A 19,619-nucleotide genomic window follows, 5' to 3' on the forward strand; every position below is an offset into this window, starting at 1 on the left:
ATTTTCAAGTATTCAAACACTTTTAATGTTTTGTCCCGAGGTATGCCACCTCTCGCCGTCAACAATCTTTGGTATGTCAGCGAGGGAGTAGAGCTTGTTTTGTTTAACGGCATTTCAATATCTGGGGGTCATTTTATGCCAAGAAAAAATTTAATTATTTCTATTATCAATTTCTTGAAAAGTTTGTTTTCAAAGTAAATTTTTTTTCCATTTCTTGAAGAATTTTCTAATTGGTATGTCAGACTGTACTTTCTATGCAGTTCTCAGTTTTAACAGAGATGACAAGTGATTAATTTTGAAATTGCATTTTTTAGGACGTAAAGCAAGGATAGATAAGAAATTCTCAATATTTTTCGAACACACCTCATGTTTTAATATTTTCCATTATCTCCCTCATTTTTATCAAAGTTGTTTAAAATTATCTGTGTAGACTGCAAATAAGCTTGCAATGGGCCGCATGTGGCCCATGAGCTGAATTTTTCACACGCCTGGTCTGTTATATCATCACGATGTAATCCAAAATCCTTTGACTTGGTGAACATATGACATGTTGCAAAGTGAGCATTTTCTTGTGTTACAGTTCTCAAGTTTTTGTTAATATTGTAAAATGTAGAAGAAATATTTTAACTAAAAATGTTTTGTAAACAGTTATATGACTTTTTTCAAATTTAATACATGTTACTAAAATTACCAATAAATAAATGTACTATAAATCTTAGTAACTCATAGCTCAAACTCCTCGACTTAACATTCACAGGCAACATGAATTGGAACAAATACATTGAAGACATTGCCAAGGCTGCTGCAAAGAAAGTAGGCTCGCTCTATTATACTAGAAAACTACTTACCCATGAGTATCATGTACTTCTACAAGCCACCATTCAGAATACGGTACTACTTTTGCCATGTCTGGGCTGGTGCATCAACCACCAGTCTCTCCCTCTTAGACAGGGTCCAAAATTTTTTTATTTTTTTCAAATATTACTAAAATTACTAATAAATAAATGTACTTTTAAAATATCTATGTTGCCTTCATAATCGGTTCAAATCATTAAACATATAAACTAATATACAAAGTACAATGCTGTATCATAGGTCATTTAGTATATTATAAAAATGATATCAAGCAAAGTTTCGGTTGTTTGAAGCTACCAAAAGATAATAAATTTGAGTAGCTCATTACTCAAACTCCTTGACAACATTCGCAGGCAACATGAACTAAAACAATTACATTGAGGACATTGCCAAGGCTGCTGCAAAGAAGGTAAATGCTCTCTATGCTGCTAGAAAACTAATCACACCTGACAGTATTTGTATCTCTACAAAACCACTATTTGTCCATACATGAAGTATTGTAGCCACATCTGGGCTGGTGCATCATCCACTAGTCTCTCATTCTTAGATAAGGCTCAAAGAAGAGTTTCTGATTTAATAGGTCGCGCAATATCAACCAAGCTCCAACCCCTATCCCATCAAAGTAATATTACATTCCTATACTTGTTTTAAAAGTACTCTAATGAAATGTGCCCTAAGAACTCGTAGCTCTTGTACCCCTCAACATAAATACCCTGACTAATCCAACAAGTGGCAAAGTCCCACCTCTTGATGGTAGAAGTTCCTAGATGCTAGAAAACCTTGTATTCTATTATTTTCTTCCCTGAAATTACTAGACTTTGGAATTCCCTCTCACTTTCCTGCTTCCCTGATTGCACTAATATGCAGAAATTTAAATGTACTGTGAACAGATATCTTGCTGCATAATTCCCCATAAATCTCACCTGTCTGTTTAAATGTATGTATGTATGTATGTATGTATGTATGTATGTATGTATGTATGTCTGTCTAAAACTTTCGATAGAGGTAACGGATTTTCACGAGATCGGTATCATTTTGAAGTTCGACGTTTTAGATGACAAAGATCGAAAAATTTGCGAGAAACATTAATTCCTTCACCCCCAACTGGTTTTCTACAAGAATTGGGTCGATTTTTTGCAAGCCATTTTTGAAAGTCATCATATCAGTTAGATTGTCTTTGCTTAATTTTAACGTTTTGAACTTCCGGTCGCATCATAAAGTAGCGGTAAGACGTCAGATTTTCTTTCACTTTCTTTTCCACCTTCGCATCACGAGTTCGAGCCTGCCTACCAACTACCACTTTTTTTTTTTTGCTCAACACACACCTCCAAATACCCAGGCATTTCCAGGCACCCAGGCTAGTTACTTCTAAGTTACAGTCTTCTGAAGGTTGAAAGTTCAATTCTCAGTGTAGAGTGATACCAAGAATAAAATTACAAATTACTTAGGACTAGATATCTTGCTGCTCAATTTCCTACATAGTGTCCCTATAGGCATGACCTCAAATAGCAGTCCCTTACGTTAAAGTGGTAATATGTCTAGTTTTGGGTGAACAAGAGTAAGACAAGAAAAAAACATCATAAATATTGAATTTGAAAATTGTTCTTGTTGTTTTCTCTTGTATAATTTTTCTTTTTTTTTTTTTTTGTAGATTTTCTTCCATTTACTTGTTCTGATTGCTCAAAAACATTTTGGTAAGTTTCATTTTTGTAACCTTTTTTTCATTTTCATTTTTATAACCTTTTTTTTTTAATTTTCATTTTTGTAACCTTTTTTCATTTTCGTAAACTTTTTTTAATTTTTATTTTTATAACCTTCTTTTTTCATTTTCATTTTTGTAACCTTTTTTTTTTAATTTTCATTTTTGTAACCTGTTTTTTCATTTTCATTTTTGTAACCTTTTTTTTATTTTCATTTTTGTAACCTTTTTTTTATTTTCATTTTTGTAACCTTTTTTTATTTTCATTTTTGTAACCTTTTTTTATTTTCATTTTTGTAACCTTTTTTTTATTTTCATTTTTGTAACCTTTTTTTTATTTTTGTAACCTTTTTTTTAATTTTCATTTTTGTAACCTTTTTTTTTAATTTTCATTTTTTTAACCTTTTTTTTTTCATTTTCATAACCTTTTTTTAATTTTCATTTTTGTAACCTTTTTTTAATTTTTATTTTTGTAACCTTTTTTAATTTTCATTTTTGTAACCTTTTTTTTCATTTTCATTTTTTTAACCTTGTGTTTTATTTTCATTTTTTTAATTTTCATTTTTTGTTACCTTTTTTTAATTTTCATTTTTTGTTACCTTTTTTTAATTTTCATTTTTGAAACCTTTTTTATTTTCATTTTTGGAACCTTTTTTTTTAATTTTCATTTTTGTAACTTTTTTAATTTGCATTTTTGTAACTTTTTTTAATTTTCATTTTTTTTAAATTTTTATTTTTGTTACCTTTTTTTTTTAATTTTCATTTTTGTAATCTTTTTTAATTTTTATTTTTGTAACTTTTTTTTTAATTTTCATTTTTGTAACTTTTTTTAATTTTCATTTTTGTAATCTTTTTTTATTTTTGTAACTTCTTTTTTTAATTTTCATTTTTGTAACTTTTTTTTTAAATTTTCATTTTTGTAACCATTTTATAAAATTTTCATTTTTCACTATTTTTATTCTTTTTCACATGCAAAAAAATCCTGCCACTGAATTTTAAATAAAAAGAATTCAAGACATAATTGAGTCAATCTTATATGCAATTTAAATCATTGGAATTCTACCAAAGAAACAGTATCTTTCTTGATCACATTCAACCTATTTATGCAGGAGACCTGTCTTATATGCGGAAACAAAAAAAAAAACAAATTTACAAATCTATTTTTTTCATATAAAACAGTATTGTAGCACTTAACTCTAAAAATACATTTTGATTTTACTATTTATTAATTATTTATTGATTAAATTAATATAAATTCAACTTTATTAAGCATAACATGGTTAATTTATCTTTCTGGCTCATTTCACTAGCACCAATTTTTTAAAATTTGCTCAATATCTTGCCCTTTCTTATAAATTTACCAATTCAACAGTAAACTTATCAGAGTGGTTTCTTGTTTCCAGAAACTTCATTCTTTCAGTGATGACTAACCTTTTCTTTGGTTTGATATTCCTTTTCATTACCTCCCCAATTTCTTTGAAGGTCATCGATTCCAAATTTCTTGGATATGCCATCGTTGAAACTTTCTGAATTGCTTCATACCTAACTTGCAAAGAACATATCAGTCATTTCATTTTGCTCTGCTTTGTCTCATTTATCTTTTAGGTTTTTTATTCTAGCCAGTGTCAAAGCATCCCATCCATGTTTTTTCAGTCTGGATTGTCCAGTGTGTTCATGCATCCTATCGGTAGCCCCATTGTTGTACCACAAGTAATCTGAGACTTGATACAAGATTAACATGGCACAACATTAGATAAAATTGAAACCAGTAAAACCAATAAGGTTTCGTCATTATGAAACACATTTATTCGTTCGATTTGTATAAAATTCCAATATTGTCAGTATAATATGTATGTTAACAAACTTTTACATCTTCATCACGATTGTAGTGATATTGAATGTGGCAGATGACATACAAAAGGAAATTTTCACTAGAAATTAAATTAAGTAACACATGAGGTACTTTTCATAACCCTATTAATTTCTGCGCAAGGCTTAAAATGGTCCTTTAATGACATACGCTGCATTATTCAATCTTCTCTTGCTGAAGTTTTGCAGGATCTGCCAGTTTTAAAACCACTAAATATTTTGCCAGTATCATTGTAGGATTTAACAACACTCTTGGAACGTTTCACTTTCTCTGAAATCTCTCTAATGGTGTGCTTTTCCTTGTGTAGCTTCACAATAGCTTGTCTCACAGAGTAATCAAGTTTTTGGCGTTTCACCATGGTGCCGGCTGATGCAAGTTTACAAATAACTAAGTAAGACTTATTCGTTAGAGGAAATCAAGAAAATTTGAATATAGCATACTGTTTACATTGTTTTTCTCAATTTTGTCCCTTACTTTTGGACGTTCCTATTTTGAAAATAAAAAAATAATTGTTATAATTCTTTTTCTATCCTTTGCAAATGATTCAAATTTTAGTACGTTATTATCGATGATAACGACTACCAGTTGTAAAAATTTCAGCTTTTCACAGTTGTTATTTCTAATAAATATTAGGTTTTAAAATTTTGTCCCTTAGTTTTGGACGCTACTGTATATGTTCAGGACGACTGGAAACAATGCCGAGATAAGTGGAGAGCACATACAGTGCTCAGAATTTCTAAATGGTCACCCATATGGTACTAACCAGGCTCAGCATTGCTTAACTTTGGTGATCTGAGTACGGCATAATCACATTGACACACCGGTTTCTACCTATTATAGTATTGGTGTTTTCAAGATTAAAGTCAATAGGCATCTCTTGTTTTTTTCAGTAATCATCTTTTGTTCTTGTTAATTCCTTACATCAAGTGGCTTTACGCCTTGTCTGAAACAATTTTCATAAAAAATCAAAATAAAATATAAAATAACATTTCAATAGATGTAATTAGAAATAAATAAAATGAAAGTCAAAATGTGTCTATCTGTATAATGAAAAGTAATAAAGAAATCGTCTCATTATGGAAATAGGATAAAGAATTTCTTTCCAAATTCATTTCAGATGGGGAGGGGAGAGTCTTACTTGCTATTTGCCTTTTTTTTTTTTTCCTTTAAACACATGAAATGGTTTCATCTGGTAGTTTTTTTTACTTGCTGACTTTTTGGGATAGTCTTCCTTATAGATTGCAAGATTTGAATAATACAAAGACATAACATTGTTTTCTTACAGAGCTAGAAAATAGAAATACAAATATATTTGATTTTTTTTTTTTTGGCTGATTACAATTTATAAATATTTTAAATCTTAAAAAATTTTGTTTTTATTTCAGCTTAGAACATAAATCAACTGATGCGCACAATTGCAGTAAGGTAAAAAAAATTTTTTTAGTTCTTTACATTACATTTTTTGACTCATCATGGTTTCCTTTTGCTAATGAATTATCACTTATGAAGGCCAAAACTACTCGAGGATAAGGGTGAATGAGATTGATGGATTGACAGTAGAATATGAAGTATATTATGAGGACAAAAAATACTTAATGTGATAAACAATATATGATTAATGGTTCTTGACTTTTTGACTAAGATGAAAGCGTAGTATCTGTCATGCATACAATGAAAATAAAGGAATCCTCTGTAGGTCTACAATATCAGACATAGGTAGCAGACTGATGTAACAGTGTGATGAAATGATAGGTAACTCCCTGTTGAACTTCGTTAATGTCATTTCTTTTGTACAGATTAATGTTCAAGTCAAACAGGCCAATCCTGATGTCTGCAGCCATCTTAAATGCTGTGTTGAAGGATGCAATGCCATTGGCACAGCTGTCGTTATATGTGAACGTTGTCATTCAGAGGTTTGTCTCAGGTGAGTTCTGAGTAATGATAAATGGATTTGTTTACTTGTTTTTACTTTGTTCTCTCTCTCTCTCTCTCTCTCTCTCTCTCTCTCTCTCTCTCTCTCTCTCTCTTCTTACTTCTGTATTTTCTCTATTCTCTCACCCCCCAATGTAAACAGAATTTTTGTGAAAAATTAAACAGTTCTTCTGTTCGGTGTATGTCGGCACGTTACTTACCAAAAAACGGTAAATTAAACTGCAGAAGCACCTGTTAAATGTTTTAAATTTTATTATTGACCCCCCCTCCCAAAAAAATAAAAAAACGAAAAATAAAAATGCTTTTGTAGACCGCTCGTGAAAACTTAATTTTTTTAGATCAATTAAAAAAGCATCAAAAACTACGTAACACAGAAAAATGAACCATATTTTGCTTTTGTAAACTTTCTTGTTATTTTAAATGTCTGCTAAATTCTTCCGCGATGTGACAAGTCACCTTACTACGCACGTCCATGCGTGAACGCATCATGTAAAAACAGCATAAACGATGGCAGTGAGTTGGCACAAAATAGTGCGAGGGTTCAGTGTTAATACCATGCAAACGGTAAATTTGCGACGGGTTTGAATATCAGATTTGTTTTCAGCCACCCCGAAAACCTAAAAAGAAAACAAATTTTATTGGTTGGTGTTCTGTTGTAGTTAAAGTAAACATTTACCCTAAAAACATTTAAACAAATGCAGGTTCTACCGCATAAAAGTAGTGGTGTATGTCACATCTGACATTCAGTTATAAGGTCCTGCTGGAGGATGGCTACTGTACAATGCGATGCAATGGAGTGTAAAACTATCTCTATGAGATCATCTGTAAAAAGTTGAATATCAAATGTAGCAGCAATTTAGGTGAGTAAAAATTGGACCTTATTTTTAGTAGCTTCGGATTTCTTGCTTTCTTTGTTTTGTCCTTTAGTCCTCATATATTATGAGCAATGTTTTAAATCCAAATAAAAAGGGGACCAATATCTGATCACTTATGTCGGACTCTCTTCAGTCTCTGTTTAGTCCAACATAGAGGACCAGATATTGGTCCCCTTTATTTGGATTTGAAACCAACGGTATCAATATTGTTTTGATCGTCTGTAATATGAATATTATTTTTTTAATTTTCTTAATAGTTGAGCACTCTGCTAGAGTTTTCTCTAATTAACTTTACATAATTATCTTTACATGAAAACTAACACCGAAAGCACATTTCAAAACGCACCCTAACCCTTATACTATAATTTTCCAATTAGTCACTAATCCAAAAACAATATTTGATCTTTTTTCTAACCCTAGTAGATATTAACCTCAAATCTACACCCCATACTCATAAATGCCTCCTTTCAAAACATAACTACATCTTCCAATCTAAATCCTATTCTGAGGAGTGTAACTTCAAAGCAGGTATTAATTCTTTGATACTATTAATCCTAACTATCCATGCGGGGTCATAGAAATACCTGGCTTTGAAACCAGGCGTGGGGAAAACACTCTCGGTGCTGATGGATCCGTAGATCTGATCGGATCATCCATTTAGGAGAAGGAAAACTCCGATTTGTAAACCTGTGCCACTGACCTCATATGTATAGCACCAAACGAGGAAGGGAGGCCTCCTCAGTCCTGGACGACAACCTCCCTAGAGCTGGTGACTTGATTAAATCACCTGTTTGCAAACCTTAACTGCTTAAGGAGTAGATAAGCTCTGCCTATCGCCCAGCTTCCATACTCCTTCTTTGTCTATTAGCTAGGAGCAGAGGTGCTGCTGCAGAGACTCATTGGAGACGCCCAGTGCTTAGCCTTGTTTCCTGACTAGGGCAATGAATGCCATCCCCCACATTTGCCTCATTTCCTTTCCCTATACCTGGGTATCTTGGGGGTGCTTGTTTACCATATATGCTAACATGATTGGACTGAGCCACTCCTGTCGGACAGGTTTGAGGGTACTGGTTTGACAGTTGCTGGTTGCTGTTTCTGACTGACAGTATAGGAGCCCTAACTCTTTGGTAATGCTTAGAGCAGCTGCTCTATCATCAGTTGTATAATATTGGGATGTTTATAGTGTCATGTCGCGCATGGAAAGAGACCCTGCACTCATCTCTGGTGGGTATTTCTGAAGTCACATTCCTGTGGATGAGGAGCTGGTTGATGGTCTACTCGTGTTGCATGATTGTGGCTATGCACGTATGTTTTTCCTAGCACCTCACTCTAGATCTGAAACTATGAAATAAAATGAAATGATAGCTCAATCCAAAAAAGTATTCAAACCAAACACACACTCAAACAATTCGCCTCCTCCCTTGAGGCTTTATTTACAAATATCCGAGGACTTAGAACTAACTTAGATGATGTAGAATCATTTCTCCGAGCAAACTCACCGAATATCTTAGCACTAAGTGAAACTAACTTGCACTCCTCCATCCCATCTAAGATCTTTGACATGTTTGGTTATCTTCCACTTTCTTGTAAGGACTCTGACAGACACATACACGGACTTGGAGTGTATATTTGTAATAATCTCCCCATGTCCACGGAATCTAAACTAGAATCAGGTGACCAGCCCTTCATGTGCTTTAAACTAACATTACAACATAATGTTAGTTACCTGTATTTTCTTTATCGCTCTCCATCAACCCAGGACTGTACTATAATCAATCATGTCTCTGACAGCATAGATGTAGCACTCTCCCTTCACACTAGCACCCAAATACATGTATTTGGTGACTTTAATGCCACCACAGAAATTGGCTTGGCTTCTCTAACTACACTGACACAGCTGGTAGCGTCATCCATAACTTTGCTATATCCCATTCCTTGAAACAGACAGTAACATTCCCGACCTGTCTCCCAGATCACCAGAACCAGTAAGCCTCACTTTTGGATCTATTTCTGACAACAGTTCCTGAGAATTGTGTAACAAATGCTCATTGCTCACTCGGGAATGCTGATCACGCTGTGATAATGATAGACATTACTCTAAACTCTCCACCCAAAGTTGAAGAGCCATTGCTTAAAACGACAAAGTACTACAATAAAGCTGACTGGGATGCCATTAAAGATCACATCAGAGATGCTCCATGTGGAAATATCTTTTTTCTTCCTGCAGAACAGTGTGCAAATGAGACTACTGAATGGTTTAAAGCAGCAATTGAAGCACGTTCCTACATGGAAGTTCTATAGCAAACCCCACTCTCCCCAATGGTTTACTTCTACTTGCACAGCTGCCATTGCAACATGGATACTGTAGATTTATCTGGCATAAGTCCTGTACAAATGGACAAAAGTATATAAAAACTAGAAATAATTGTAAGAAAGAAGAGTGAATATATTGAAACCACCAGGAAATGCATTGAAGCGCAGAAATTAGGAACTCGTGATTTCTGGAAATCTACAATAGCGTAGTAAATAATGGGCAGTTAACAATACCCCTACTATCCAACATTCATGAAGTTGTTTGCACAGCAACTGAGAAAGCTAACATGCTTACCCGTCAGTTTGCCTCAAACTCATTCCCTCCCTGATTTTCCTCTACAGACAGAAACCACACTAAATGATCTGAAAATCACCCCTTCTTCTCAAGTACATGATATCAATCCCCTCCTCACTCCACTATCCAACAATCTTGAAGTTGTTTGCACGGCAACCAAGAAGGTTAATCTGCTTGCCTGTCAGTTTGCCTGCAACTCTGCTTTAGACTCAGTAAACCACTCCTTCCCGCACAGAAACTATACTAGATGATCTGAAAATCACCTCTTCTCAAGTACATGATATCATAAAAAACCTAGACACCTCAAAAACTGCTTCTGTGGTACCAGTTTACAAAAACTCTGGCGAAGGAACTGACCCATCGCCCAATTAGCCTCCTCCCTCTTTTCACCAAAATATTTGAGTCCATAATTAATCAAGCTCTAGTCCACCACCTTACAGCTGCTAAACTTCTGTCTGACCACCAATATGGATTTAGGCAAGCCCGTTCTACTGCAGATATTCTTATTGTAATCTCTGAATGTTTATACCAAGTACTGGATAAGGCAGGGGAGGGGAGGGCAGTAGCCCTAGATATATCTAAGGCTTTTGACAGGGGTGTGCAAGATGGTCTTCTCATGAAAAAAAGATTCTATGGTATTACTGGATGAATGCTTAGTATAATTAAATCCTTCTTAAATGAGAGAAGAATCCAGGTTGTCCTCGATGGGTGTATGTCCAAAAAATTTTATATAAATGCGGGTGTACCTCAGGGATCGATCCTCGGACATTTATTATTTCTGATATTCATGAATGACTTACCTGATAAAATTGTCTCTGAGATGGGTATATTTGCTGATGACACCACGCTCTATAGTAGGCACATGGAGAAAACTAATAAGCACATATCTAAGGTAATGGCAGAAACCCTAAAGGAAGACCTTCAGTCTGTAGTGGAATGGGGTCAAAAATGAATGGTAACGTTCAACACTGCCAAGACAAAGAGCTCATTTCCTTTAATAATTATATGAACCTTACCAACCACCAATAGCTATGGCTAAAGATACATTACCTGAAAGTACTTCATCCAAGCTCCTTGGCTTAACATTCACAGGAAACATGAGTTGGAATAGATACATTGAGATCATTGCCAAGGCTGCTGCGAAGAAGGTGAGCTCTCTCTACCGCGCTAGAATGTTACTTATGCCTGAAAGTATCCTGTACCTCTGTAAAGCCACCATTTGCCCATGTATGGAGTACTGTTGTCACATTTGGGCTGGTGCATCTGCTCCTAGTCTCTCACTCCTGGACAGGATTCAAAAAAGAGTTGTCAAATTGATAGGTCTCGAACTGTCATTTAAGCTTCAGCCCCTGTCCCATCGACAAAATGTTGCATCCCTCTGCTTGTTTTACAAGTATTTTAATGGTGGATGCTTTGACAAACTACAAGCCCTTTTACCCCTTGATGAAAATACCCTCGACAAACCTGATAAGCAGCGAAGTTCCACCCCTACACAGTAGAGATCCCTAGATGTAGGAAGGCCTTCTACTCTAATAGTTTTTTTCCCAAGAACCGCTAGACTTTGGAATTCCCTTCCGGTTTCCTACTTTCTCAACTGTACTGACATGCAGAAGTTCAAGTGTAATGTGAATAGACATCTTGCTGCTAAATTCCCTACATAGTACCCCTGAAACTTAGGTCACTGATAGTAGCCCCTACATCAAAGTTGCAATGTGCCTTGTTTGGGGTGAAAATGTTATAAAAAAAAAATTGTTGGGACGATTAATTGGAATCGAAATCTGGAATCGGAAATATCGAAGCTTTTTGGGGTATCGGAATCAGAAAAATTTGCACCTATTTTCCGATGCCAAAAATTTTATTTGATTTTGGTTTAAGAAACATCTTCCATTGCTTGTAGTAATAATAAAAAATAAATATTTACTGATTTAAACTTCCAGTAAGACTAAAATCTCTATATAACCCCCTCAGAAGTGTATTTTTACGTCTGAGAAAATATATGCACACATTTAAGATGTGTTTTGACGATAATCGAGACAAACTAACACTTTTATAGTTTGATATTTAGAGATTTATGAAGAATCGGAATCAGTAATTGTATCGGAATCGGAAGTTTAGTTTGGAATTGGTAATTGTATTGGAATCTGGAAAAAATATTGGAATCGTCCCATCACTAATATATATACATGTATGTATGGGAATGCAGGCACTGTATTTCATCTTCTCATAACTGGGATATATATGTGGGTTTGGACCTACTTGTGAATTTGATATTCCCTGTAAACTTCTTCCTTTGTAGGAAGAAGTCAGTAGAGCTTGCATAGGACTAATGTTTACCTTCACATGGATTACATGGGTTCAAACATACAATCTTGGGTTCTGTAACATAATGTCATTAGCTGCTAAGTCAGCAGACTAGCTGTATGAATGAGATGTGTAAATACAGTGTTTGTACAAATCTGTATTGTAAATTACATCTTCAGTGTTCAACCAACCAAGAGTTAGGAACTATTACGATTAAGACAATATGATTTTAACGCTTTCCAGCAGCTAGGGACCTCAACAGTAAAAAGGTAGAATTTTGCTGCTTGTCGGGCTAGTCGGGAGTATGTGTGCCGAGGGGGCACGATTGCTATTAGTTCATCAGAACACATTCCATTAAAGTACTTGTAAAACAGGCACATTGCTGCCGTGGTACATAGGTTGGAACTTTGCTGATAGTGTTGGGTTTATTAGGTTGGAGACTCTTTTTGGAATCTAAGAGTGAGAGACTAGTGGTAGATACACCAGCCCAGATGTGGCAACAATATTCCATGCATGAGCAGATAGTGACTTTGTAAAAATATAGGAAACTCTTTAGTGTGAGTAATTTTCTAGAACAATAAAGAGAGAGAGAGAGAGAGAGAGAGACCACCTTCTTTGCAGCAGTCTTGATTATGTCTTCAATGTATTCATGTTGCCTGTGAATGTTAAGCCAAGGAGTTTCAAAGATGAGCTCTCAGGTAGGGTGTCATTTTTAATGGCAGTCAGTTGTTGAGAAGTTTTCTTTTTGTTGTATCTATTAAAGGAAATGAGCTTAGTTTTAGTAGCATTAAATGTTACCATCCATTTAGGGTCCCATTCCACTACAGACTGAATGTCGTTTTTTAGTATTTCTAACATTGGCTTTAATTAATAGATAATTATTTTGTCTCATTCAGAGTCGCCTCTGTTTATTAAGGAGACTTATAATAATTAAATCTTGTTTTTATTAATAGACAAGCTGGTTTTGTCTTTTGTGACTCATCAATATAGGTTTTACAACTGATCTGTTTTTATTTTTCTAAGCCACCGACACAAATGGGATCATAAATGCATAGAAACAAATGAAGAAGAAATTAGCAAAACAGCAGAACATGTAAAACAAATCCTAGGTAAGTATTTTTTCTTTTTTTGCAACCTGAAAATGTTACATTGTAAGCAAAGGAACATACACCAGTAAGTAGCAATTAAGTTAGCTAGTGTTAATTTTGATAAGAGTCACCACTAGAGCATATCAGGATAACCTAGCTGCAAACAGTCAATAAAAAATATATTTCTGTTAATACAAAAATAATTAAATGAAAAATTAATTGAAAACAGAGAACTGTATTCTTTGTTTGCAAACAATAAAAAAATTCTATATTTGAAAATTAACCTTTTCAAATCCTAAAATTTAAATACCTAAATTATGATATATATATATATATATATATATATATATATATATATATATATATATATATTTTGTTATTGTTGTTATTTTTCAAGCGATAACTACGGTTAATATTGGCGCCGCCTCGGAGCTCATTTTTTTTTTTTTTTTTTTTTTTTTTTACTTAGAAAGTCGCCCTTTTTAATTTGGACGTATTTATATATATATATATATATATATATATATATATATATATATATATATATATATAGGAGCAAACAGTTAATAAAACATGTTAAAAAACACTTTGAAAAAGAGTTAAAAACATATTTAATCTGAAAAGGAGACACTTGATAAGTGGATAGTCCTTAATCCGCGGAGTTTCGAAGAAATACTTTCCTTCTCATCAGAGGGTAGGAATTAGCAAAATGTGGGATCGGATTTTGCATACAAAAGTATTTGATGAAACAACAAGTAAGTCAAAGATCTTACTTGATAACAAAAAGTGGAGCAGAGGGTATATGGTGAAGAACAAGGTGATAACACGTGAATGGTATATATATATATATATATATATATATATATATAAATGAGAGGAATTAAATCATGCAAATTAATATTTACAAAATTTATTGTTCAAAAACAAGAATAGAATTAATTATTTTCTTCTTCCACAGAGTTTCAAAAATTAATTTGGTTAGTGCCAAAAACTTTTAAACTGTAAAGTTCAAAGGAGAATAATGTTTGAAAAAAATATACAAAATGCAAAAAAGCATATTTAAAATGATGTCCATGAATGAAGATGTAGTCAAATAATAACCAGATACATTATTCTCTATTGGACTTTACAGCAATGTTATGGCAAGTCTATAAAAAAATATTTACTCTGAAAAAACAGCCAAGTCATATTTGAAACTCCATGAAATAAGGAAATAATTAATTCTATCTTGTATTCCTTGTTTTTGAACAATGAATTTTGTAAATGTTAATTTGCATGATTTATTTTCTCTCGTATACTGCTGCTATATTCCAAATATTGAGCATTTTTTTTGGTCCCCCTATTTTTTGGAGAGGAACCTATGTTTTCAGTGGTGTCTGTGCGTCCATCCATGCAGCCGTTAGTTCAGACGATTGCCAGATAACCATCCATTAGTTTTTCCTGAAATCTTGTTACAAATTGTATTTCATTAAATAGATGTCCACAGTAAAAAATGTTTTTTGCAAAATTCCCGTTGAGTCCCCAGAGGTTAAAAAAAGATCAAAAATGCCCCAAAATGGCAAAAAATGGCATGTTTTGCTCCATAACTTTTGATCCATCCATTAGATTTTCCTGAAACTTGGCCAAAATGTGGTGGCCATTGTTCTAAGAACAAATCCAGTATGGGTGACCCTGGCACAATTCTGGTTCGCGTCCCCAGGGACTTTTAGTGCTAAAAATGCCCCTTTCTGTAGCTCATTTTTCATATTTCTCAACAAAATCTTGATATGTCTGACTATATAGTGATTTTTCATGGTGGTCAACTAAAATATACATGTGTTTAGGCCTGAAACTGCACCATTATCCATTTACTCTGAGATTCAGCATCCCCAGGGGCTCAAAAGAGGTAAAAACAATTCCCCAAAATGGCCAAAAATGACACTTTTTGTCCCATAGCGTTTGATCCATCCATTAGATTTTCCTGAAACTTGGCCAAAATGTGGAGGCCATTGTTCTTAATATAAATTCAGTATGGGTGACCCTGGCAAAATTCTGGTTTGCATCCCTTTGGGACTTTTAGGGCTAAAAAAACATGCCTTTTTTTGTAGCTCTTTTTTCCATATTACTCAAAAACTTGATATGTATGTCTATATAGTGATCTTTCATGGTGCTGAATTCAAATATACATGTCTTAAGGCGTGAAATTGCACCATTTGTCCATTTTCACTCAGATTTGGCATTCCCAGGAACTCAAAGGGGGTCACAAATGTCCCCAAATTGCAAAAAATGACACTTTGTACCCCATAACTTTTGCCCCATCCATTAGATTTTTCTTAAACTTGGTGAAAATGTGAAGGCAATGTTCACACTTCTCACATTCATAATTTTTTCACTATTTTTTGCGACCTCATCTCACATGTAGCACCAGACGGGAACAACACACCTACGGTTTTTTCAGGAGAGGAATTAATTATAGATATTCATATTGATACTAATATTTATATTTTCATTTTGAATATATATTTATATAGATAGATAGATAGATAGAGATCATATCATAAATGTTAATATCAACATCCTTAGAAACTTGTGTCATTTATTTCATAATACAGTACCCTGAATTGTACAATAACCAATTTGTTGTAGCCCAAACCAACCAGCGCCATTCATCCTAGTTTAGTTGAATTGACTTTCTCCAAAGGAGGAAGTTTCATGGGAATATCAAGTTCTGAAGCCGTCCCCAATCACATGTATATCCTAGTTAGAGGAAATGACAATGGTTTGCAAGGAGTTGTTGACAGCCTCCTATATACAGCGCCTGGTATTTCTAAATGGTCACCAATCTAGTAATTATCAGGCTCAATGTTGTGGTACTTGTACAGTTTAATCAAGACATTAAAAAATGAAAATATTCAAAAAAGTTTAAATTGTACATATCCGTTATGGAATGAAGTTCTCCGGAAAAAATTTCAGTTAATTTTATCAAGTAGTTTTTTTACAGCAAAAAAGCAATTTCTTATGATACTGAGCAAAAAGTTTAATGTTTAAGAAGAAAAGCTAGTATTAAAGATGGGGAGGGAGTGGCAGCGCTTTAAATTGAGTTATCTCCCTGTGGCATGGTAAAAAAATTCCAAGATGTCTGCCTTCAATGCGCTGTCATAAAAACGTGTTTTTCCGCTGTAAAAAAAAAACTACCTGATCAAATTAAGTGACATTTTTTTTTTCGGAGATCTTTAGTCCAAAACAGATACATACAATATAACCTTTTTTCGATATTTTCAGATGTCTTGATTAAACTGTACAAGTGCCAATGTTGTTTAATTTCAGTGATCTAATCAGAACTGATGTGTCAACATGGTTATGGCATATAGATAGAATAGCAAGTCTTTGTATTGATTACTGTGAAATTCTAGCTTTTATTTGTTTTCTGTTTTGAAATCTGTATAATATTTTATGTTTTTGTATTTCAAGAGGGAAATATTTGGATGTTTACTGTGCGTTTTGTTTTTCTCAGCATCAAAACCAGAACAGAAACCAAAGGCACGCTTGAGTGCCAAAGCAGAAAAGACTGCAGCCAAAATTGGTCTCATAAAACTGAAAATGAAAGCAGAAGGTGACAGGCACATCTCGGCTGAAAACAGAGTCCATCTTTTGATATTTTTCCCTAAAGAGAAAAGACTGAATCCGAAAGGATTTTATTTTTATAAGGTTAGCACAATTATTTTTCTTTCCAATTCATTTTATATACAAAGTAAAGACGATTTTGCCTGCCTGTACTTTTATGATTTATAGGGTTTTAACAAAAGATACATAATTAAATCGATTCTAGTCCAGAATTTTCTTTATATTAAAGAACAAAAATAAAAAAAAATCTGTTTGATGTACATAGCAATGACAAAATGAAAATATCATATTCCAAAAAATCACATAATTTGATCACAGTTTTATTTTTAAATAAGAAAATCAAATTTTATGAGTAACCAAAGTATGATTTTCTTGTCTGCCATTTTGAAAACAATCTAAAAAAAAAAAAAATAGAGAGATAAATCTGCAATAATTCAAACTTGTGAAATTTATGTTAATCACTTAAAAATGATTTTCATTATAAAAAGAAAACTACTTTATCAATTTATATAATTTTTAGAATGCGATATTTTCGTTTTGTAATGACTTCGTACATCATACAGCATTTTATTTATTTTTGTTTTAGTATAGGTTGACTTCTGGACAAGAACTACCAAATCTGTTTCATCAGTCAATAGAATTTTGGTCATGTTTTTATAAATAAATTATTTTCAATCGATATCAACACATTTAATCCTGGTCAATATTTTCTTTCTTTTTAAATATAAATAAGGGAAATGGGAGCAGATTTACTCTTTCATTTACTCCCACTGAACACTGGGTAAACATTTAAAAAGACTTAGGGAGGCTCCATGTTTTGACAAGCTTCTGGGCTTGACCTTAACTCCGAATCTGAAATGGAACATGTACATCAAATCTGTTGCCAAGGTCGCTGGAAAAATGGTGGGATCTTTCTATCAATCCAGTAGATATCTCACTGCTGATGCGATTCTCTACCTATATACGAGCCAAGTATGTCTAAGGATGGAGTACTGTTGCCACATCTAGGAGTTGCTAGAAAGAACTTATCCTGCCTTGACAGAGTTCAAAATAGACTTCATAGCCTAGTAGGGGATGCCCTTTTCTCTTCCCTGCAACCTCTTTCTCACGGAAGAGACGTTGCGAGCCTGTCTCTACTTTATTATTATTTTCATGGCAAGTGCTTGTCTAAGCTCCAATCTATGTCTCCTCCCTCCTCGCCTAACTTTCACAAGAAACACTCGTTTAGCTGAAAACACTATCCAAAATTTTCCTCACTCTTTATCTGTGCCTAAACCTAAACCTAGATTCCATGAACAACGCTTCTTTCTTAGAACTGCACACCTGTGGAACTCTCTTCCGTTTGCCTGCTTTCCAGCTGACTACAATGTGGTCATTTTCAAGTCCAACGTAAACAAGTTCTTGATGAGCCGTTTCCCTTAAGTAATCCAATTTACCAAATTTCCACTACTAACGATTACTACGATATTGTCCTATTGACTACTGTACATTCTTTAACACTTATCCTCGAGTGGCCTCTGGGCCTTGATGAGTGGTGGCTTCTATGTAAAAGAAAAAAAGAAAGATACAATTTTTTAGCACTCTTACAGGCAGTGTAAGTAATTCAAGGAAGATAAGTACGTTTGTACTAAGTAAATCATCTGCTGAAAAAAGAATTTGGGTCACTGAAAACATATACAACTGATTAGATGATGCTTTGAGTTTGTTTAAAACTTTATTACATTTGTAATTTTCATTTTTTAATAAATAATTGTGATGATAGTGGAAGAGTTGGTAGCATTTTTTCATCAGAAATACAAGATATTTTTTTTACATATTACAAAGCTTTTCAATTTTTTTTTTTTTTCACAATATTTCAAATAAGAAAATGCTTTGATAAAAGAGGACAGACTCAAATAAATAAAATTGTATGTGTGTGTTTAAGGAAGTCAAGACAAGATATAAGCTTTAAGTGATCCGCGGATTAACAGAATTTTTGCCTTTTCATTATGTAAATTTGTCCCACTCTTACTTCTAAAATGCTTTTGACAAATATTTTGGATGATTTATTCATTGAATTTAACTATTAAATCTGAAGATAAATAAATCTGTTTTTTATATTTTTCATTTTTACTTCCATTAGGTTGTTCATGAATTCAAGAGAAGGTGGCTATTATAAGCAGATCATCTAAAATGACTTATTCTGATCTTCTTTGAAAGCTTACTGCATCTTTTCCATGTTTTCTAAAATTGACACCTAACTAATAATAGTATAATTGTATCATTTTGAGTTGAATTATTTAGAATAGATATATTTTTTATTTGAAATATTATGAAAAAAAAAAAATTAAATGTAATCAGTGCATTTTTTAATCAAAATTTAATAAACTTTTTAAAATGTAAAAAAATCTCTTGTATTTATTATACAAAAATAATACAAACTCTTCCAAAAAGTAAAAATCTTTTTCATTTGAACAATAAAAAATGTTTTTTTGTATTTTTTTATTTTATTTCATTTCAGTGTTTGAAACTTGGGAAAGTTCTCGACAAAATCTCTGAGAATCATAATATTAAAAATGTGAATAACACTTCTCTTGATGAAGTAAGTGAATAAAGAAAGGGGCGCTTTTTTATTTTTTATTTATTGCTTATTTTGCTAAATTATAACTCAATTGGGTTATCTCCCTTAGTGTTTTCCCCTCCATTAATGTATATCGTACAATTTTTAAAAACCAAATTACCAAGACAGTGACAGTTTTCAGTTCTAAAATAAAATACTCTTGCTTATTGTTGTATATGAGACTCGGTG

The 19,619-nt window shown here is 33.2% G+C and overlaps 1 protein-coding gene across 2 annotated transcripts in view; it reads left to right on the plus strand.

The window, feature by feature from the left end:
• The window catches only part of LOC145277633 (AN1-type zinc finger protein 1-like), a 42,600-nt gene that overhangs the window by 10,445 nt on the left and 12,536 nt on the right, over positions 1 to 19,619 (plus strand). For both annotated transcript variants that reach the window (XM_080129192.1, XM_080129193.1), the window contains exons 2-7: positions 2,507 to 2,549; positions 5,810 to 5,849; positions 6,221 to 6,348; positions 13,164 to 13,249; positions 16,722 to 16,915; positions 19,332 to 19,412. In XM_080129192.1, coding sequence (XP_079985318.1) covers positions 2,507 to 2,549; positions 5,810 to 5,849; positions 6,221 to 6,348; positions 13,164 to 13,249; positions 16,722 to 16,915; positions 19,332 to 19,412 — 572 coding nt within the window. The remainder of the gene's footprint in view (positions 1 to 2,506; positions 2,550 to 5,809; positions 5,850 to 6,220; positions 6,349 to 13,163; positions 13,250 to 16,721; positions 16,916 to 19,331; positions 19,413 to 19,619) is intronic.

Source organism: Euprymna scolopes, chromosome 6 (assembly GCF_053919585.1).
Source record: "Euprymna scolopes isolate OS-2025 chromosome 6, ASM5391958v1, whole genome shotgun sequence".
Taxonomy (NCBI): Eukaryota; Metazoa; Mollusca; class Cephalopoda; order Sepiida; family Sepiolidae; genus Euprymna; species Euprymna scolopes.